The sequence below is a fragment of the Nyctibius grandis genome, chromosome 5 (assembly GCF_013368605.1).
Source record: "Nyctibius grandis isolate bNycGra1 chromosome 5, bNycGra1.pri, whole genome shotgun sequence".
Lineage (NCBI taxonomy): Eukaryota > Metazoa > Chordata > Aves > Nyctibiiformes > Nyctibiidae > Nyctibius > Nyctibius grandis.
The window spans coordinates 27,325,570-27,348,794 of record NC_090662.1 but is presented as its reverse complement, the minus strand read 5'-3'; the positions used below and the strand labels follow the sequence as shown (position 1 = coordinate 27,348,794).

The following is a 23,225-nucleotide window of genomic DNA, read 5'->3' as shown; positions in this document are numbered from 1 at the left end:
ACACAGAATAAATGGTTGAAAAATTTACTCAGAATAACCAGTGCCTCTTACTAGATTCTCTGTTTTCTTTTACTAAGAAAAGTGTGGTATTGTTTGGAAATAAGTGTTAAACCCTGTATTTGGATCAGCAGATAATTTAGAGCATAAGGGGTAGTTTGCTTTAAAGGAGAATAAGGTAAGGGAAAAGTTTCTTCCAGTTCATTTGTGGAAATTGTGTTCCAGGTTGTTTGAATTGAGGGCATTTTAGATAACATTACAAGTTTTTTGCACTCTTGGATCACACCTGAGCTTAACGGTCTCAGCAAAATCAGTGGGAAAACTTCCTGTTCTTTTAATGGAGCTACAGTTTCTCGCAGAGGGGCTTGGGTGCATATAGGAGACAAGAACGAGCTTTGTAATTGGGGTTGTTACATGGTAGTCTGTCTTAAACATAATTCACAACTTGTCAGAGAAACTAGCAATTAACTCTGAACTCTGTAAAGTTTCCATCCTTAAATATAACAGAGAAATATGTTCAGATTATCTTTATAGGCTGTAAAAATAGACTCCAGATCAAGAAAAAAATAGAATTCCTTTCATTAAGAACCGTGAGTTTTGTTAGATGGAAAGGGCTTTACTATGAAAATGTTGGTCAACTTAGAACCTCAATGTGATTCTGTTAGAAAAAAACCAAATTGTATTTCATTATTGGAAATTCCTTCAGCATGTACACAACAGTCACAGGAAGGGTTTTGCAGGTGCAGAAGCTGCAGAGAAAGGTTTGGAAGCCAACAGAGGGAGGGTTTTGTGAAGGGAATATACAACGTCGGTTAGCCCTAAATGAGCTGAGAGGGGTGGAAGACTAAAGATTAGATGTCAATAAAAATCAGAAATACAAGCTGAAGCATTTGGGACAGGCTGTGCATCCTCGGTGCCTTTCAAGTAAGAGACTATTCAAGTTAGACACTGACCTTTCTTCACCCCATAACATACCGTTCACGGAAAGGTTAGCCTAACAGGACCAGTCGGATTCCTCAGAAAGATCTCGTTTTCTGCTCCAGAGGCATTTTCTAATAGCAGGTGTATTGCAGCTTTTCAGGGAAACATTTTTAAAAGAATTCCTGTCATTTAATTGCAGCATATCCAGTAGGAGCATTTGAATTTGGAAGACTGGAATCTCCCAAGCTCTTTTTTAAAGTTAATTCCTAATAATGATATCAAACAAAGTTGCAATAAATCCAATATCTGAGAGACCCTGGCCTGGCCTCTCCTCATTCAGAGTCCTTGAATGCAAATGTACAATGAATGTTTTATGGACCGAAACTGGTTTCAGTGGAATTTTTTTAACAAAATTTATAAGAATGAGTCTGAAGGGGAGTATGTTATTCTTATGTTGGAAAGAATTTGGTTATGGCAAAAATGTCTGTCATTTTTAAAAAGGTCAGCAAAGCCAAGCTGCATTGAGGACACCTTGTTGGTCAATTGAAGGTATTATATCTTTGTTTTGTTTTATGTGTGACATGTGCACTGCTGTGACTTGCAGAGTAATATTTTTGACATAAAAATGTTCACTATTACGGCATAGCAAAACAGCATTTTTATTGTGCGTGGCATGTTTCCAGACTGTTTTGATTTTGCAGCAAATTAGCTTAGGGTAGTTGGATAGTGATTATTTATTTTAAAAGACCGTTTTAAACAGTTACCTAAAATATTTTTTTCCTTACTGTTTAACTAATTTGCAGTTTTTTACTGTAAACTGTATTTTAGGAGACAAAAGTATGTATTGTTTGAAAGTTTCATCACAATATTCATGCCAGTGAAAGCTTGGCTGCCTGTTTTCTCTGCAGACTTATGTAAATTTCTAGGGACCTTGTGTCAATGGAAGGAGTCTGAATTTGTGTCCATGGTAATCTGTTCAATGTGTAGAGGAAGTTACAATGGCATTAACCCATGAAAAGGATCAGTTGTTTTCACGGAAAGCAGTCAAGACATGCTTTGAATTCAGATAGTCAACTTAATCAGAGCTGGACATGATTTTTTAAGAGTTTCTCTTTGAAAGAGCTTAATGCTGGTCACCTGCTACAGTCAAAATACATCATTTGTCTGTAAAGGGGCATAAAAATTTAACAGCTGAAGAATGGATACATCCCTGAAATAAAGAAAATAAAAAAAATCCTGCAGTTATTTACAGTGTCTGCTTGGGCAAAACTAGAAGCATGAAAATGCCGTAGCTGTCCTGGCTCATTACCTGCCTCCTGCCAGTGGGAACTGTGTGAATTCCATGCAGTGCTTCTTTAGAACTGGAAACTCAGCAGCACCAGTCCTCACTGCCTTCCCGGGGACAGTGGGAGTCCTGAAGGTACTGGGGTGGCCAACACACCTGAGAGGCAAGACACAGAGGGGCTTGAGCAAACGTGGTGGTTCAGAGTCTTATATCAGCCTTCATAGGCGATAACAAGAATTCAGATCTAGTCCCTCACCTCATGTTGCTTTTCTTCAGACATAAATGGTTCTGCTGATACAGCTGCTCTGATAAGAAGAAAGTGATTGAGACTATATTCCCCTTTACCTTTACTAGAAGCAATTGTACCTAGCAGCCTCATGTGGGTTTTTCTCCTGCATTTGAATTAAATTACAGTACAAGGAAGAGTAGCATTAGGCAACCTGTGTTTATTTGGCTATTCAGCAGAGATTTAATTTGCAAGATTAAATAATACCTGTCTCAGCTTCATCTGTTTCAGCTGGTGAAAGTAAAAGATCCTTCTGCTCCATATCTTAATTAATTTGCTACAGGATATTTCCACAGTTTAATGGTAGGCTTGTATTAGGGATGGCTTGCTTTTGATGATGAGGAGGAAGACAAGGTTAAAAATAATAAATCCAATTAATGTAAGAAAATAAAAAGTTCAGTGTCTATGATTCACGTAAGTTTTTTTACAGTGTCTGTCTAGTGCTACTTAAACATTTTATACCAACATGAGCTAAATGAGTTTGCTGTATTGCTGCATGAAGCTGCATTTAGAGAGCATTGTTAAGTACATTTTCTGGCCTTCCTTGAAAATGGCATTACCCAACAGCTTTCCAGTGGGAAGAGGCAGGTCTTTCAATGCAGAGCTCTGAATTGACACAGCAAGAACAGCTGGTACTTGCCCCTAATCCAATTTAAGAGCTGTAAGTTCCCAGAATTATTTTCATAAGAGCTACTGTGCCCTGTGCGTATTCACCAGTGGAGATGTTTGGACATTAAAACTATAATCTGAAACATGGTAACTGCTCAAGGCAAAAGGGAAAAGACCATTAATGGATGATCACAGTGCAAACAACAACATCATCTCATCAAGACAGAGGAGGAACAGTTAGGTAAGTACTGTAATGGCTGGCATTTTTACTGGATGTTTAAATTGTCTTTCTCCATGGGAGCAGACTAATAGCAGCAAGGATTTTCTTACAAGTTGCAACAAAAAGAAAGAGACTAGACAGGAGTCTACTGCTTAGGAATATCTCTTGCCTTTACAGGAAGCATATGGGTCAATGAACAAATCAGGCTATTCTTCTGGTTCTCCAGGTCAAACACAGTTAAATCAGAATATCTAGAAACCGTCCAGAGGACAAAACGCTATTGATAATAGCAGTAGTCACCTAAATAAGCCTTTGCAGAGGAGTCGGGTTTTAAGGATGAACTGTACACTGCAGAATCACAGAATTGTGCCATTTGAAAATACCATTGCCCATGAATTTATAGAAGGTGTACTCTGTAGTGTTGGTTAGGCCAAAATCTGCTCTATCCTGTTCTCTTACAAGGGGAGTGAAAGCCAGTACTGTCTAAAAACAGCATTTGCTCTTTGAAGGTGGTGGGTATTGCAACACAAAAATAAGAGTCACATAGTCCCCAGTTCTGTAAGGAAGCTGCAACTGATGGATCTGAGATTTTTCCATTTATTAGGTATATCAATTTGCAGTCATGTTTTGCTGTCCCTGATGGAATTTCAGACTGTTAAGGGAGGCATTGCTAAAAAGCATCCAGGGACACATTCCCTTGAATCTAAGCAAGGGAAGAGTCAGTCATGTCACTTGCTCCAGCCAACTTCTCGAAGTTAACTTTGTTGCTTACCTGGATGCGAGTGTGTGTTACAGAACAATAGGTGATGTTTATTTTAAGTTTTGATAGTAGCTGCGTTGCATCTAAGACAAATACTACCACTGTTTCAAATGCCGTGGATCATTCATGTGTAGTATGCAAACAGCAGGAAAAGCCATGTTGGGTCATACCTGAATTCAGTGCTGCCTGACAGAGGCCAGTGCAGATGCTTTGGAAGAAAAGGCATGAAATCCCACAGTAGGTAGAAGTGAGATACTTCCCTAGTCTTCTCTCACACATCTCATCTATGCCTGGTGCGTTTCTAAATGTGTTGTGATAGCTCCAAATATTCTTGATATCTTTGTAGCTATTTTGATCTTCATTTAGCTGTTAGCCTCAGTGGTTTCCTGCAGTGATAATTGCCTAGATGTGAAAAAAAAAAAGTGTATCCTTTCACTGGTGTTCTTACTTTCAGCCTTCTCATTAATGCCCCCGGGTGTTCTTGTTCTTCTGGAGAGAGGGAGAACAAAAGTTCCCAGTCTTCAATCTCAGCAACATTCATTATTCTTTGTATTTGTTTTCTTCCCCAAATAAGCATTCTTAACCTTTTCCATCTCCCTTTGTTTGGAACTTTTCCATGATCACTTTAATCAGTGTTCCCTCTCACCCATGTTATTGTGCTTAATTGTTTTTGAGAAGGCAAGACCAGCACAGAATGCATTTTTCCAGATGAAGCCACACTGGTGATTTGTGTTAAGGGGCAATAATGTTCGTTCTTCACCATTTCTGACATATTTCCAGATTTCTGCTTGGACTCCAGCTATAGGCTGAATGAAGAACTTGATTTAGCTGTCCAGGGATGCACTGGTCTCTTCTTTCAGCTGATACAGTTAATTGAAAACCAAACAAAGCAAGAGTAGTTTAGTTTTTCTCAATACAATTTTTCCAATTATTTTTGCTGCTACATCTATCAAAGCTGCATATTATTTGATCTTGTTATGTATTTACCTTGCTTGTTATAGCTCTCTGAACTTCCTTGAAACTATCGTCCTACCCAAGCTAAATAACTGAAACATCAGTGCATTGCAACGTTTGGGCATATCGTCTTGAATCTTTTAATTTAACCAACTGTTTCCATTTCTGGAAAATTAGTAGACATTTGAAGACTTCTAAAAAGTCGCATTGCTGTCAAAACTGGAAATATTTTTATTTTGAGGATCTTTGAAAAAACTTCTGCAATTTATTTGCTAAAGGTTGGTGTCAGTGTACTAATTTGGCACCCTTGCTGTCCCTTGAATTTCAATTCAAATTATATTGCAGTCATCACTCTTACATAGCTCATCTGCTGTCGCTATGTGACCTGTCTGCTGTGCATGTTGTATGAGTTTGTCAAGAAAGGCCTCTGCTGGTTTGTGTTCAAGAGCTACTTTTCAGATTTGCACCTGCATTGTTTCTCTAAGCTTTGTCCTGTTGGGCCATTTGCTCATTTTACATATGGTAACTGAAATCTTACTGGTTTGCTACATTGTGCTGGTTGTTTCATCCTTCTACCCCTTAGGAATCAAATTTGCTTTGCTTTGCTAGACTCTGCGGTACAACCATATAAAAATATATATATTATTGGGGCTCAGAGTTTGTTTTGGTATAGAGTCAGCTGTATGTTCCTGTCCTCTCAGCAGTTTAATTTTCCCCAAGGTGGTCTCCAGGCCCTAGAAGTTTAAACCCTCCTTGCTCACTCATGGAAGTGAGTTTTAGCACCCTGTTCATTTTGTCTGTTTGGGCCTGCACACTTAATTGGAAGCATTTATAAGAAAACAGACAGTGAGAGAACTTCTTCTCAGTCTATATGTAAACTTCCAGGCCATCCCCTATTCATAGCGCTGCATTGCTCGGCATGGTGTGTAAGGCAGGCATCCTCCCTAGCACAATGGCACGAGTATCTAAATGGCCCTTGTACAAAGCGTCCTAATTACTTGCCCAAAGAATATTCGCAGAAGACACACTTGAAGTTTTTCCCCATACCATAAAACCTTTATACAAATATTCATAAGAGAGGGGAAGACAGGCAGACATGCTTCACAGCCTGCTAATTAATGCCTTTACCCAAGGGTTTAGTGCGCTACACCTAGATCAAGGGCAGGTGTCTGTTTATCAAGAGCTTTAAGGATCTTCAAGAGTCTACAATGGGAGTTCAGTGTTAAAACCCCTTTTTAGAATGAATTCTTCATCACTTAAGAGCCCAAACTCCTTAGTTCTGTTGGGAGTTGAGACCCAAACCAGCAAAGAGCTTTTGCAGCTGAATTCCCAATGTGGGAATGACTCGGTTAGTCCTGCTGTAAATTCACGAGTCACTTCAGGTGCATTGAAACCTACTTACACGATTTAAGCATGCTCAAATTATTAACTCACTATACATTTTTAGATAATGTTTTCCCCTGATTCTGGTTGCCATTAATTGACAGAGCAATTCATTACTTTATTAATTGGCAATAAAAATCATTTAATCTTGGTAGATGAGTCATTGCAATTAACTGAAAAAAATTGGTAGGTACATTATATTTAATTTCTTCATGTTACAGTGTTTAGTTTGTAGTAAAAATTTGCCTATGAATCATAATGACGTTCTCAGGCTTCCTGATCAAAGATTTAATTTCTTACTGCTAGAAAGTCACAGTCAATTTGCAGTTGGTTATTGAGTGTTGACAGCTGACTGCCACAATATATGAACTTTCAGTTGTATTGGACTAATCTGAACCTAGGAGGATTGCTGCAATGAGATTCTCAGTTCAAACCATGTTATACACTCAGTGTAGGATTGCAAGTAACAAGAGGTCAGAACCTCCATTTTGTGGTTCAGTGCACAAATTAAGGCTTTTCATGGAGTGCCACCACCACCTGAGACCTGGAAGAGGGCTTTTTACTGCCTTAGTGAAAGGTTGGATTATATGGGGAAATGGTTATTGAAGTAAGGTGAAATTTCATGTTTACAATGATTGATTTAACCACCTTATGGGGCTATTATTTCCACATTTTGTGTCAAACCTTGTTCAACTAGGTTTATGCCTGTTGATAGAATTCTACAGCAATTAGAGCAGAAAGAATACGAACTAACAAAACAGTCTTGTGGTGGTGGTTTTTTTTTAATCGTGAAGTTGTAGTCTGTATTTTGTTACTGTTATGTAAAATGTGCATAAATCAGACATTAGAAGGATGGGGAGAGAGTGATGTATGCCTATAAGGTGGTGGTGTGTTCTGTCTGCGTTCACATGGGCCTTATAGAGCTTCCCAGGCAGATTTACGCCCCTCTCCAAGGTGAAGACCATATTGATTAAATACAAATGAACAACATACATGACTATATAGATCACGCGAAGTATCTGGCACCCTCCTGAGTCCCCACTCCCAAATATTATTGGTATCTGAATTCCAAAATTGTCTGTGAAGTTCCAGTGTTTTGTGGGTGGTGTGGGACAGGACTAGGATGGGGCTCCTCTTTCCCTCATGGTACTCTCTTGGACACACATAAAACATGAGACAGAATTTGACCTCAAAACTATATCAAATGGTAGATGCAATATAGATAACAAGGTACTGAAGAGAATAAAAAATGAAGTCAAGAAAGGAAATGTGAACAAAATAGATTTTAAAATGTCATGACCTTATTTTATTTGGTATCTCCCATATTATTTTTTTTAAAATCTGTCAGAGAAAAAAAAATCAAGTGTTAATATTGCTGTAGTTAGCTACAATAAACAGTCACCTCCAGGAGCAATCAATACACCTTTTTGTTTTCAGCAGTCTGTGAAAATAAAAATATTGTTCTATAGAATAATATACCACATTTGCTTGTGTTTGTTGAAGCAGAGGGCCAGATACTGACCATTTGCTTTTCAGAACAAGAGTAAAACATGTTGGCTAGCAAGAGCCTAGTGTGAGTACTAAGTGCCTGGATTGTATGAAAATACAGCTGTGGTGCTCTACTCACATGGCACAGGAGTTGGCAAAGCATGGAGGAAAGCCCAGATCATCCACTTCCCTGTGGAGTTATCATTCTTCCATAAATCCTCTAAACCCCAGGATTAAATCTGGATTCCTTAAGGAACTTCAAGATATCCCCTTTTTTTGGGGCCTGTTTTATTTTTATATGACATCTTTTCCCAAAGAAATGATAGGAAAATAAAGCGATGTCATTTGATCTGTTCATAGTGACTTATAAATGATGAATTAGCCCACCAAAAGCAGAGGCCTCACTAATTAAACCTGGGGCTATGTGTGCTTGGTAGCTGTAAGGTCTGGATGGAGATTTTGGGAACCCCAGCCCCATCCCACAGCACCAGTCCTCCAACAAACAGCCAGCCCCTTCCCACTGCCACCACCTCTGAGCAAAGCTCAAAGATCTGGGAAAAAACTCTGGTTGAGTGCACTAGAATTTTTTTTCTGGATTGAAGCGACATGTGCTTTTTCCAATCATTTCTGTCTTTACGTAGTGCCATAAAAGTTAAATTCCAAAAGTCGGGGTGAAATCTCTGTTAGTATTAGCCTGTACTTAGAGTCAACAGTTACGGTTTGACCTATTCAGCAGTGAGTTTTCCAAACGCTTTTGTAATTTTAAACAACAGGAGTCAGATCGAAAAGTGAAACTTAGGTAGAAGACAGACACCCAAGTCCAAAGTTATCCAAGTCCTGAAAATACTGAGAAAGAGTTGCCTGACTTCACAGATACCCCAGTTCTTAACGTGAAAGTCTCCCAAATGCTTCAAATTCTGTTTTAGAGTTTGCTGAGAATTTCTCAGTCTGGATAGTGTGGAGCAACTTGGAGCCTATTTCATATCTAAAATATGTTTCTGATTTAAAGAATTAGTCACCTTTCAGGCACCCTGACAAAATCAAACCTTATTGTAACACGTTAAAACACACAGTTGTAGTGTTAAGCTCCACATAAGGTATTAGTGACACTAATTCTCCTTTTCACTACGTCCTGGTGGCTTGAGAACTCCATGGACATCAGGAGACAGGTTCCCTTCCTTCCTCTGCCTGGGGAGATGCGAATCTATAAGGCGGTTGCTCCTCAAGAGCACTCAAAGGGCAGATCCAAGCTGTCTGCAGGAACAGGAGGGTCCCTTGTGCTTCTGGTGAAGGTGTGGGGGGTTGACCCTGGCTGGACGCCAGGTGCCCACCAAGCCACTCTGTCACTTCCCTCCTCAGCCAGGCAGGGGAGAGAAAATATAAACAAAGTCTCATGGGTCGAGATAAGGACAGGGAGAGATCACTCAGCAATTACCATCACGGGCAAAACAGACTTGACTTGGGGAAAATTAATTTAATTTATTACCAATCAAATCAGAGTAGAGTAATGAGAAAATAAAAACTAAATCTTAAAACACCTTCCCCCCCCACCCCTCCCTTCTTCCCATGCTCAACTTCACTCCCGATTTCTCTACCTCCTCCCCCTGAGCGGCACAGGGGGACGGGGAATGGGGGTTGCGGTCAGTTCATCACACATTGTCCCTGCTGCTCCTTCCTCCTCAGGGGGAGGACTCCTCACACTCTTCCCCTGCTCCACCGTGGGGTCCCTCCCATGGGAGACAGTCCTTCACGAACTTCTCCAATGTGAGTCCTTCCCACGGGCTGCAGTTCTTCACGAACTGCTCCAACGTGGGTCCCTTCCGTGGGATGCGGTCCTTCAGGAACAGACTGCTCCAGCGTGGGTCCCCCACAGGGTCACAAGTCCTGCCAGCAAACCTGCTCCAGTGTGGGCTTCTCTCTCCATGGGTCCACAGGTCCTGCCAGGAGCCTGCTCCAGTGTGGTCTTCCCCGGAGTCACAGCCTCCTTCAGGCACATCCACCTGCTCCGGCGTGGGGTCCTCTACGGGCTGCAGGTGGATATCTGCTCCACCATGAACCTCCACGGGCTGCAGGAGGACAGCCTGCCTCACCATGGTCTTCACCACAGGCTGTAGGGGAATCTCCGCTCCAGTGCCTGGAGCACCTCCTCCCCCTCCTTCTTCACTGACCTTGGTGTCTGCAGGGTTGTTGCTCTCACATATTCTCACTCCTTTCTTCAGCTGCAATTGTGCAGGTTTTTTATTTCATCTTCTTCAGTATGTTATCCCAGAGGTGCTACCACCATCGCTGATGGGCTCGGCCTTGGCCAGCAGCGGGGCCCATCTTGGAGCTGGCTGGCTTTGGCTCTGTCGGACATAGGGGAAGCTTCTGGCAGCTCTTCACAGAAGCCAGTCCTGTAGCCCCCCACTACCAAAACTTTTCCATGTAAACCCAGTACAGAAGGGAACCTGAGTGGAGTGGGAGAAATCAAGCAGACACATGAATCTCTAGTCCCGCAATCAGAGAAGCTGTAGGGAAGGAGGGAGCATAGATTTTTTTCCTCACCTCAGTGTATTTTGAAATACAGTATCATATATTAATTTCAAAGTAATTGCAATTATTCTGTTGACTTTATCTGTGATCTCTCTTATGCCACTATATTAATAATTCTGCCATATTCTAGTAAAAATAGCATTATTAAAAAAACCCAACCTATACATTAAGTGTCTTTGTTTTGTGCTTTTAGTGTGCTAGTGTTTTTCACATTTTTCTCTGTTGTCTCTAGCAATCACGAGACACTTCCTTTTTCAAATGATGTGTTTATGTAATCAGTTACAATAAGTAAATGCCTAAAGGAAAAGAGTAAACATGAGATTTATAGCATGATACATCGTAAGAAATTGCAATATGTATGTGTATGTATTTATATACCCCTTTTTGACAAATCCTTATAGTTATACATATATCTGTACATACCTATGGAGATATATGTAATATAATTGTAAGGATTTGTCAAAAAATGTTAGTTTCTACATTTGTTTACAAGATTTTTATTGTATTGTTTCCATTATGCTCATATATTTTTTTGTCAGAGACATGTATTTTTATAGATGTGCAGTTGATATCAAGTGTCCATGATGAGCTTTGGAATTTTTCAGTCTTGATGTTGTGAATGTAGATCTTCCTCAAGGAAGTAGAATGGTTTTGGTATGTGGCATAATCACTGGACTTACATGAATACTTATACAAAAACATCCAGGGTAACCTCTCTTTTCCACATCATTCTTGAAAAAAGAATTTCACCAAGGTATTTCAAGTAAATACCTCCCTGAAGCAAAAGAAGATATTGCTGTCTAAAGAGCCACCTTTCAGGAAACTTACTGAAACATGACTGGAGGGATAATGGTTGAGTAGAATTTGCAATTCCAGCATCAAATAAATGAGAAAGGAAAATATTTAATAATTAAAGACTTCCTCCTTTAGAGAATATATTTCTCTCAATCTCCCCCCTACCAGCATGTTCATAGGACTCAGTCTAAGGCTGTTCATTAGAGTCCGCAAGATGATTTTACCTTTTGAAATAGTTTGCAAAAGAGAAGGTTTCTAACAGCTTGACTTCACAGCCCCTACTATGCTAAAAAAGCATTTATTTCAGTAAATGTGCCTTTGAGATGACTTGCATGAGGTCTACTCTCAAGAGTTTTAGATAGCTGTTACCAAAGCTGCAGAGCTTTACTGATCTGTAGATGTTAATATTAACAGGTGGAGAGGCACTGGGGAAACACAGTAAAGATTTTTAAAAACATTTCCAGAAGCCAGTTAAATGTGAACTCTCAGATTTTGGTTATAGGACTTAAATTTGGTTTATTTTTCACTGCAGTTCTGAAATGTCTACTGCAATGTTTCTTGTTTATTGGAAAGGGGGTTGTAAGTGTTTTTACACTTAGGTGCTAAGTATAAGAGGTAAAGCACATATTCTTATTTTGTAATTATATTTACTACAGTTGTTGACACACAGTTTTGCTAGAAATCAAAATCATAAAAGTTTGTCTGTGGAATACCTAGAACATTGAAGAGGATCATGCAGATAAAATTAAGTTGCCATTACTATTTATGTTTAAACAAAGTCCAGTTCTGTTCAACTCCATCTCTTTCCTACTTCTCTGGTAGTGCTAGCAGAGAAGTAAATTCATTTTGAAACCAAATACCTGTAGTTTCACTGACATGATTTAACTTGTGTTTGTTCGTTTCTAGTCTGGATTTACTTTTTATTTATGTGATTCCATTAATTTACATACGTTAAAAGATTGGATATGGGGAAAGGAATCTGGGTAGCAGCAGAGTTACATATAAGGAATGATTCCTAGGAATCACTGCTTGATAGCTGCTTTTTTGAATAGCAGTTCTAGTTTCTATCATAATCTCCAGTTTGGCTTCATACATGGGACAATAGTGTAACATCTTTGAAGACATTACAGTCCTCTTAAGTCCGTTCTGGTTTTGTCTTTGGACACCTAAAATCCATTTAACATCTTCAGCAGCAAGCCAGTCATCCAGCTTTCCTTGATTACCTAGTTCTGTAGATTCTTAAATTACTGAGATATCTTTGTATTTAGCCCAAGAGCTTCACAGGCACTTCATTTCACTCATCCATAGATGTTCAGAAGTATCCATTCTGAAAAGATAAGCACCACTTTCCCACCTGAAACATGTATTGTCATCTTTGTTTCAGTGAGCAGACACTTGAATGCTACATTTGTTACCAGAGAAGCCTTAAAACTTACTATAAGCCAATCTTTCAACTAACTGTTAGTGGCTGTGTAGGAAGCTGAAGTCTATCAGACCATTTTGCTCCATGTTCAGATGATGTCTAGTTGCACAAGATCACAAATGGAAGGAGACTTCTAACATTTCCTACACCTTGCCTGTAGTCAGAGTGAAGGTGAAAGCAGGTAACTTAAGCAGACTGGATCACACCCTGTGGTATCTTGAGATCCCTCCCACTTTCCACTGGCTGCTTAGAAATTTCAGAGGCTGTGTGAGCCCCAGATGTGTAAAATTCCAATGGGGTAGAAGATAAATTGGTCAAACTGGAGTCCTTGTTGCTTTTGCATATACAAATGCACTGAAAAATTGTGATTAAATGTGATTTATAAACCTTAGCTGATACCGTACGGATTATCCTTTTAATTCATGGCAGTGTTCACTGTAAAGTTGTGACAGGTTAAGCAAGCTGAGTGCATATTAATACTCTGGTGCTTAATGCTAACTGCTTTTAAATGAAACCAATCAATTTTTTTTTCTTTTTTTTTTAGATTTAAACACAATTTGTGTTAGTAGATACACATGACAATTATCAAATTGTAAGAGGACTTTTGTTTTGGCTTTATATTTAGTGCAGGGAGAGTCTCACTTTTTCAATCTGTATTGAAATCAGCAGGCTACACTCCAGCATAATAAAGGGAACTGACTCTCTTTATAGATACCAGAAATGTACCAATGCCTAAAATAAGCCTACACAGAAGGAACTGTGGGTAAAAAAAAGAAAATATTTTTAAATTTCTCTAAGGCTGTGAGAATTCTCAGACCCATTTTGACAAAAGATTTAGACACTTTGACTTTCAGGGAGAAAGAATATATGAAATTGTAGAGGTGGGCTATTAAAGCATTTTGGTAGTTTTAAGGATTTTACGGATGCCATAACAAAATTAGATACATCTGTAAGAGAGAGACCTTGCTGAGGTAGATGTAGGTCATTTTCTCAAAGGGATTTATAGGTAGCTCCTGTCAGTTAGAACTTCAAGACTGTTAGCAGATTGTGCTCTGAATCTTTTCATTTCCTCCATCTGTATAAATAAAGAATTATTTCAGTTGAGGCAATGAAGCTACACGTTCATAAAATGGATGAAAGCTATTAGAAGTGGGTCCTGTGACCTTCCTGTCAATGGAAGGAGCTAAAATAAGGAAATGGCAGTTGTTGAAGAACTGCTCTGTTTATCATCAGAGGTGATTTTGCACAGTTTTAGCTGTGTTTAAGGTTCTGTGTTTACTTTTGGAAGTAGAACCTATGTAATAAAAGACTTTCTGATCTATTTAATTGTATTCTTTTTAAATGTGAAAAGCATTTTGCTAATCACATGTAGCTTCTTTTTTTTTAAATTATTATTATGCCAGTTTTGCAGTTTGTCTTCCTCTCTTTGACTTCTTTGCAGTAACTTTGTCTGGTGTCACACTTCTTAGCCACTAGCCACATGCAGTTTTTCTTTCAGCTACCCTGTATAAACATTGTTCTTATCATACCATTTCAGTTTGTTTCACAAGTCCTAATTCTTCTCCAGTGAAGAGATTTGTGTTTTAATCTAAAAATATGACTTTCAAAATGTTTTACAGTGTATAAAAGTGCTGATGAAGAGTAGAGAGAGTAGATCAAGTAGGGCATAAAGACTGAGCTGCTTCTATTTGAATGAGCATCATCCAAGACATTCACATTTAGGTGCAAATTGGTGCATCTCGGTAGCCTTCAGTGGAGTCAGTTTGTGCGGTGGAAAATCTGAACCTGGGTAAACAGTCCTTTGTCCTTCTAAACAGTTTGTTGAGTGTCTGGGCAAGTACAACATGTATTTGAATAAAGATTTTAAAACCGCTTTGCTAGTTCAAGCCACTTGTCTGGTAACCTGTCTCCAACAATAACCAGTAGCAAATGCCTAGGCAAGTGCATTAAAATAGGGCAAATATGCAATGAGAATTTCCCAGTATAATCCTCTCAATTTCATCAGTGAGCTGAAAGTGGTGTCACTCTGTTTAAGAGGTGTTTGTGGATTTCTCCTTCACAGATTTTTCAAATCTTTTCCAAACCCGTGTAAGCTTCTGGTATTCACAGCTTCCAGTTTCTGCATGTTAGTAATACAGGTGTACGCAGCAGAGATCTCATAAGACACAATTTGTTTAAAACAAGAACTTTTGTATTTCTCAAAGAGAAAATCATCACATACTTTCAGTGATTGCTCACATCCTTGCTGGCATCCCAAGAGTTCCTGTGCTCTTCCTTGGCCTAAGAAGCACAGGTTGAGTCCTGCCCACATAAACTGAAATTCCCATCAGTTTTAATACCAACACAGCCTTTATCTCCATGACTGTAATACATTGCCATTATCCACTTATACTAGATGAATGCTTATGACTTTATAGTCTATCCTCTTTGCTCCCAAATTAGATTTTGGGACAGGAGGAAAATGTTGAGTGAGACGTGACTTCCCAGGACCAAACCGTGCTGACAATCTGAACGCGTAGTTAAGAGTGCCAACCCCTGCTGTACACACAGACCATCAGTGCCCCGGTTATAGAAAACCTCACAAATGCAGACGTTACCTAAATGTGTCCCAGTTCCCATAAATAAATCATTCTGATGCCAGAATCTTGTAAATGCCAGCTCTGCTGCAGGTGCAGCTCACGAGTTCAGGCTGAGTGGAGGTAAAACATAAGGAGGTTGTCCTTTTGTCCTCTTGAGTCTACCAGCTGATATCGCTTGACACCACTGTGGCAAAAAGGACAGGCATAAAGGGCTGGTAAAATTACAGCAGCCTGGTATAAATTACAGTACCAGATTATGCCTGAGCTTGTATCCTGCATAGCAAAGCAGAATGTTGAGTGTAGCATCCCCAAACATACTTTGTGTCTTGGGCACTGTCCTCAAAGTACCCTGTTTACTGAGGCTTAGGAGAGGGGTCTTTGGTGGGGTCTCTTGGGGCTTGTTGCCTCAACATCTCTCAGAGGATTTTCGGTGACACAATTCAGAGGTTTAAGGTCCCATTTCCACTTCTCTGACTTATTCTGGCAGAGAGTGCCAAATCAAGAGGGCCTCACTTGAAGTCATTTCTTTCTGTTAAGCTTTAAAGCTATTCATTTTTTTACGTTTACATATGAATAAATACACATTGAAGATCTGAATGTTTCATTCACAGTGGTAGATCAAAAGCAACTCAACCAAGGCCAGTTAGTGCAAAAGGATTATCAGACTCATGTCAGGAGGAAGAAAACCTGGTTATTTATACTTTTTAAACAGGAAAAAAGTATCTACAAGATCTTATTGCATCTCCTCTGTTTGCTCGCTGTGACTGAACATGAGACAAGGTCAGCCACAAATCAGTGAATCCCGCTACCCCTCAATAGCAGAGGGGGGAGCATTTACCACCATTATTCCTGAGTTCCTGGGCCTTGGGCACTGGGGTGGGCGCTATTTGGACAGAATATAAAAAGAAACAAGTCACATGGCCTCAGACAGAAGACTTTGGCTTTGAAGAAGAGTAGAAAAAGGGAACAAAAATTGCATGTCTCCTCGACAGGCGTATAAAGATAACCATAAAACTGGTTAAAACATGATCCTACCACAGAGCTGCCTTGTTCTATGAATAAATCAACAACCTATGGAAACATATTCAACAGCTTCCTGGAAGCAGAACAGAACGTTAAGGATTTTTTGCTTTGTAAAGCAGCACCTCAACCAGTAAAATTCAAACTATTTTGGGCACTGGCTGAAGATGTCAGTCAGTGTCACAAGAGTCATGCTGACTGTCAAGCTGATCAAGCTCAAGTATCAGTATCATAGATTTACATATAAAACCATGAATTTTACATCAGTTTTGCCTTCTCTTTTGTGAAGATGTTCTCATTATTACTATATTCATTTAGATTAAATGTAAGGAATTTAAATACACTATTTAGACAGAAGTACTTGTTGTCATATGCCATGAGCAAAAGGGATGTCAATTTGTTAACTCTAAATAAAATGAAATAAAATTAAATTAAATAAAATTAAATTAAAATAAATAATTTCCTTCCAGCTGTTCTCTACGCTGTTAGCTGCTCATCACTGATTGTTTACACAGCAACAGTTTATAGGATGCATGGTTGTGTTTTGCCAGGGCAGTTTACACAAGTCGCTCAAGGGAAGAATTGTTGCATTCACTTGTCCTCATACACTCACACACTGCTTTTCTCTGATACCCGTGCTAGCTCTGATTCTTCAGTCGCTTCCTTCCCCAGATGAAATTTGCTTTCCTTCCCCAATTTTGCCACATATTTGTAGTGGAAAGAGGCAAGACCAAAGCTACTGACGATCCCTGCAGATGTGGAAGGCGCATGGCTGTCAGTGTGCTGTGAAGGGGCTGTGGGAGCACAATAGGTGAATAGCAGAGGAAAGAAGGTGTGTGAACTCCTGACTTCTGCTGGCATTTATAAAGACTTTCCATAAGATTTACTGGGTCTATAAGAGTGTAATGCACCAAAAAAGTGAACCTTGCCCCTTTTTTTCTTGTTCATTGAAGCTATCACTTCTTGTCCATCGGACCTCCATGTAGAATTTAAAAAGTGGTGGGACGCTCTCACGCCCAAACCCTGCCTAGTTAGCATATGAATGCTCGACTAATTGTTTGGAGTAACAATTAGGAGGATAATGGATAAAGGAGGAAACTGGAGACTGCAACTAACACCTGTGAATCAGAACTTAAACAGCTTGCTTTTACATAATTAATTAAAGAAGCAGGCACAATGCACATTGACTTGAAAATGTGGTCCAAAGACAATGCTGGTGCATGTAAATCCGTTTTCAGTGCCGTCACTTACATGTAAGGTTTGATCTTTTTGTAAATATCTTAGTCATGAGTGAATGTTGCAAAGTGTTGCAAGGGTTTTTTTTGGCGGGGAGGGAGAAAGGGAAGAGAAAAACACTTAAGGGCAGTTGCAATTTCATGGAGGAGGCAGAAGTCCTGATGAAGTTATTAAAATGTATAGACTTCAGATAGGTAGCAGAAAGTCATTGTAAGACACAGAACATTTCTAACCTTGCAAATAGCAATTATGATTTAACATCCTGTAATCAGCACTGCATACTTTTCTACATTAAAGAAAAGAAATGGAGGCTATGAAACTGTTTCATTGAATTGTATTTATTGCAGAGTCTGAGCAGAATTCTATGGCACTTTCTCAAGGAAGCAATCCATATGTGTGCTCAACGTGCTCATATGCAATTATTTCTTAAATAGGTTATATTGTGCTTCTCTAGAACAGTATTTAATGAAGCTAGTTAACATTGTGACTCTTGAAATGGCAGTCTCAAAAAACCTGTATCTGCAATTTACATATATTAATAAGTATTAAGGGGCATAGTCATCTATTTGCGCACATCAGTAGTGATGCTGGAGTTGTACTGGTGTAAAAAGGATAATAGTGAAGGTTATTCAGTAGTCAGAATAAATCAATGAGTATTTATACAGCTAGATATTTCACTCTAGAGAAATAAAATGTCATTAAAAAGTATCTAATATCCAGCCTTCTCTCTACATAATGTTTATGGAGATACAAGTAACTTCACATACTTCAGCTATAATATTACTGATGATAGTACACAGTGAAATGACATTTTAGAATATTTTGTTCACTCTCTTTAAATGGTATCACTAGTACAAAGTTAGAGAAAATATGTAAAGTCCTGACCACAGTGAAGCGGTGTAACTCATATTGACTTCCAAGTAATCCACATTGGTTCTTTCTAAAGGACATCACAGAAGATGGTTTCTTCAAGAGGGAGTTCTATTAGTTTTAAAAGAGAAAGCATGGTTGTGATGAAAACTGGAAAGAAAGAAAGAAAGAAAGAAAGAAAGAAAGAAAGAAAGAAAGAAAGAAAAGAAAGAAAAAGAGAGAAAAAGGAAGGGAAGAAAGAAAAGAAAGGGATAAAGAAAGAGAAAGCAAGGAAGGCAGGAAGGAAAGAAAGAGAGAAACGAAGGAAGGAAGGAAAGAAAAGAAAGAACATAAAAGACTGGGTGGAACATAAAGAAAATGTGAACATAAAGAAAGAAAACTGGGTAGAATAAAGTTTGGGTTGAATAAAGCATTAGTCCTACCAGTATCCATATGTCAAGTCTTAAAATAAGAGTTAAAAATTAAGTAACAAATTACATTCAGATAAGCTGAAAAGCACTTCTGTTTGCTTTGTCTGTGTCCTTTATATGCTACAATGTTGATGGTATTTATATTCTGTTTAACCAATACTTACAATTCGAGGTCCAAGATAAGGACAAAGTAAACAATTCATCAGTAATTAAAACAGTGATTATCTTGTTGGAGGGGAGTGTGTCATCTATACTTCATGTTTCTGTTAGGCTTCTGTTTTTTATGTTGTAAATTCTTTGCTGTTTTGCAGATTTGGTGTACGGATACTATAGGCATCAGCGGAAATTGGTTGAAGAGATTGATTGGTCATATACAGGTAAGTAAAACTGTCTATTGAAGAACTTATTTCACTTTGATATTTTCATATAACTTCAAGAGTCTGTTATGTCTGTATACCACTTTCCATATGCCTAAACAATTGCTGAAGTAAAAATGTGGGAAATGGAGTCTGAAAAATTGCAGGAACGTTGCAACAGGAGAGACTATTTTCATTTCTCACATCTGTTGCTTTTGGAAAGAGAAAGTTCTCATCCTTAAAACCTTAACCCTGAGACATGACTTACTTGATGAAGCCTGGGACAATAAATTGTTAGGTGCTCTTTTATCATCTGCATATTACTGTTCTGTCAAGTTTGAAAAGCAGACAGGCTGAAACAAGGCACAGCATGTTATGTGGGTAAGAACATATTCATATGCTGCATAGGAACTTCTGCAATTTGCTTCTGAGCACCTGAGCATAATTTCCAGCTCGCACCCTGATTCTCCTAAAAAATCAGTCATTTAGGCTCTCTCATTTGCATAAGTAAGGTATACCCTTAAATTCTGCACAACCTTTGCCTCATCACAGGACTATGGGAAATTCACAGTTTGCCTCCTAGATTCTTCTGTAAAAGTCAACCCACTTTCAGTAATATTGAAAAGGTAATTTTTGTCCTAAATGATAGGCGTCTTTTACCCAGAATGTAAGAAGTGGCTTCCTGAGGATGTGCATAGACTCTTACATTTTTAGTTATTTAAGTTACTGTTTAAAAACTCACCAATTTATGAAAAGAAATAAGGACTGTCAAATTTCAGTGTTTCATATGTTTGGTTCAAAATATGTTCCTGTAGTTAAAGAAAGTTACACCATTGCTTTTCTTTCTCTCACTCTTTTTCTCATTTTTGAGACAGTTTTTATCTTCCAGGGTAAAACATATCTAACAAGTTTTGAGCCTAGAGAGAACTGAAACAGGCTAGTCATAAACCCTTCAAAATTAGATTTATAATGAAAACTCCCACTTACACACATTGTACTGAAAAATCCAGGCGTAAGATGAATCAATACATTATTTCATGGTCAAAATCCATCCATTTTTTAATATTGCAGTTAGGGGAATGCAGGGATAAGCCTTCAGGATTAGAGGTGACCAGAGGGCAATTTGAGTTTACTTTAAAGAATAGTGAATGGGTTTTGCAGAGGATATCAGAGGACAGAGCTCTTCCTTAGCCTGCACAGAGCAGCCACCCACTCTGCAGCTGCTGCAGCAGCCGCAGGTCACGTTTGCTGGATATTTTGGATGGCAAAACAGCACAGGCTCGGCAAGCCAGAGGATTCAGACCTGTTGGTTCTCTCCCTTAACATGTGAGATAACCTTCGTGTAGTCATCTCACTTTACGTGCCTTGCCCTCGTGACTCTGCTGTTGGCAAAGCCTTTCTCCCTATTCAGACCTATATAGTCAGGTGCATGTGGGTGCATGGGGTGGCCAAATGAGAGAAGCCCTGCTCAGCAGTGTGTGCCCTGACCGGCAGCACCCTGCCCCAGCAGCCTCCTACCCCAGCAGCCTCCTGCCCCTGGTCCTGCTCCAGCAGCACCCTGCCCCAGCAGCACCCTGCCCCTGGTCCTGCCACCTCACCAGACCCCCTTCCCTGCGGGCTCAGTGTGCCCCCAGCACTCACAACACAGCCAGCTCCAGGTGTAGTCAGACTTGGATTTTCAAAGCTTTTTTGGGGAGCTGTATGTAAATCAGATACTCTGATTTACTCAGGTACTATGTCTAGGGCTGCCAGCTGTATTGCAAGCCATGTGGTATGTGGTGCTTTCCTGAAATACCAGGTAATTGGTTCATGGCAGGAAGGGAATACACCAGTTTATCTTTCACTTAAAAAAATGTGGTCTTCCTGAATGTGAAGTAAAATTACAGGTGTTAACATTGTGTGTTGGAGGCACAGCAGTCTAGAGGCTGCAGCATATTGATTTTGATCTCATTTATTTATAATAATTTATGTATTTATTTTAATCTCATCATTTTATTCCTGAGGCAAGCGATATCAACTACTGTATGTGTAACTGCTATACCTAGCTAAGACTTATGGTTTTGAGGCAAGACCCACATGCACATTTCTGAATAGATGACCTATGCTTTGTCACATGATCCTTTTCTCAGACACCAACTATATTCTTCTGTCTTGTAACGCACTCACTAAAAGACCTGAAAAATTAGCCTCTGTGTGCCAATGAAGTGTTATGAGTGGGACTTGGGATCCTGCAAGCATGGAATTTAATCCACCATAATTAAGAAAAATCTAACTGGCTTGGTAAACTACTCTGAGTTTGAGCAGAAGTAATTCTGTATATCAAATAAGAAGCTTCGGATGCATTAGCCACAGTGGATCAATACACTTCTTTACTTCTTGTCATTGCTAGGCCACTCTCCATCATCTTTGCTAAGTCGTGGGCAACGGGAGAGGTGCCTGAGGACTGGAGGAAAGCGAATGTCACTCCAGTCTTCAAAAAGGGCAGGAAGGAGGACCCGGGTAACTATAGACCAGTCAGCCTCACCTCCATCCCCGGAAAGGTGATGGAGCAACTTGTTCTTGGCGCTGTCTCTGGGCACATCAAGGATAGGGGGATCATTAGGGGCACTCAGCATGGCTTCACCAACGGGAAGTCTTGCTCAACCAACTTGATAGCCTTTTATGAGGATGTTACCCGGTGGATAGATGATGGTAAAGCTGTGGATGTGGTCTATCTCGATTTCAGTAAAGCGTTTGACACGGTCTCCCACAGCATCCTCGCAGCTAAACTGGGGAAGTGTGGTCTGGATGATCGGGTAGTGAGGTGGATTGTAAACTGGCTGAAGGAAAGAAGCCAGAGAGTAGTGGTCAGCGGGACAGAGTCCAGTTGGAGGTCTGTGTCTAGCGGAGTTCCGCAAGGGTCGGTTCTGGGACCAGTTCTATTCAATATATTCATTAATGACTTGGATGAGGGATTAGAGTGCGCTGTCAGCAAGTTCGCTGATGACACAAAACTGGGAGGAGTGGCTGAGATGCTGGAAGGCTGCGCAGCCATTCAGAGAGACCTGGACAGGCTGGAGAGTTGGGCGGGGAGAAATTTAATGAAATATAACAAGGGCAAGTGTAGAGTCCTGCATCTGGGCAAGAACAGCGCCATGTACCAGTACAAGTTGGGGACAGAGCTGTTGGAGACCAGCGTAGGGGAAAGGGACCTGGGGGTCCTAGTGGACAACAGGATGACCATGAGCCAGCAATGTGCCCTTGTGGCCAAGAAGGCCAATGGCATCCTGGGCTGTATTAGAAGGGGTGTGGTCAGCAGGTCGAGAGAGGTTCTCCTCCCCCTCTACTCTGCCCTGGTGAGGCCGCATCTGGAGCAATATTGTGTCCAGTTCTGGGCCCCTCAGTTCAAGAAGGACAGGGAACTGCTAGAGAGAGTCCAGCGCAGAGCCACGAAGATGATTAAGGGAGTGGAACATCTCCCTTATGAGGAGAGGCTGAGGGAGCTGGGTCTCTTTAGCTTAGAGAAGAGGAGACTGAGGGGTGACCTCATTAATGTTTATAAATATGTAAAGGGCAAGTGTCAAGAGGATGGAGCCAGGCTCTTCTCAGTGACATCCCTTGACAGGACAAGGCGCAATGGGTGCAAGCTGGAGCACAGGAGGTTCCACTTAAATTTGAGGAAAAACTTCTTTACTGTAAGGGTGACTGAACACTGGAACAGGCTGCCCAGAGAGGTTGTGGAGTCTCCTTGTCTGGAGACATTCAAAACCCGCCTGGACGCGTTCGTGTGTGATATGGTCTAGGCAATCCTGCCCCGGCAGGGGGATTGGACTAGATGATCTTTCGAGGTCCCTTCCAATCCCTAACATTCTGTGATTCTGTGATTCTGTGATTTACTGGGATGGTACTGTGAGATGAAAATAAAATGGAACCAGAGAAATAACTTGAATCTAACCTGCTGAAATAATACGATTTCTGAAGGTGGAGTTTCATAATAAAGCAATTTCACATAGTGTAATACATGTGACTCATCATCAGATTTTGACTTGCAGGTAAATGTCTAATAAAGGCATAAATGTTACTGGAAACATTTTGTAGTACTTCTAAGGGCTCTGCTTTAAG

General features: G+C 40.0%; 1 protein-coding gene across 1 annotated transcript in view; it reads left to right on the top strand.

The window, feature by feature from the left end:
• The first annotated feature begins 17,428 nt into the window (after positions 1–17,428).
• The window catches only part of PTPRZ1 (protein tyrosine phosphatase receptor type Z1), a 104,345-nt gene continuing 98,548 nt past the window's right edge, over positions 17,429–23,225 (top strand). The window contains exons 1-2 of the mRNA XM_068400702.1: positions 17,429–17,474; positions 19,080–19,145. Coding sequence (XP_068256803.1) covers positions 17,429–17,474; positions 19,080–19,145 — 112 coding nt within the window. The remainder of the gene's footprint in view (positions 17,475–19,079; positions 19,146–23,225) is intronic.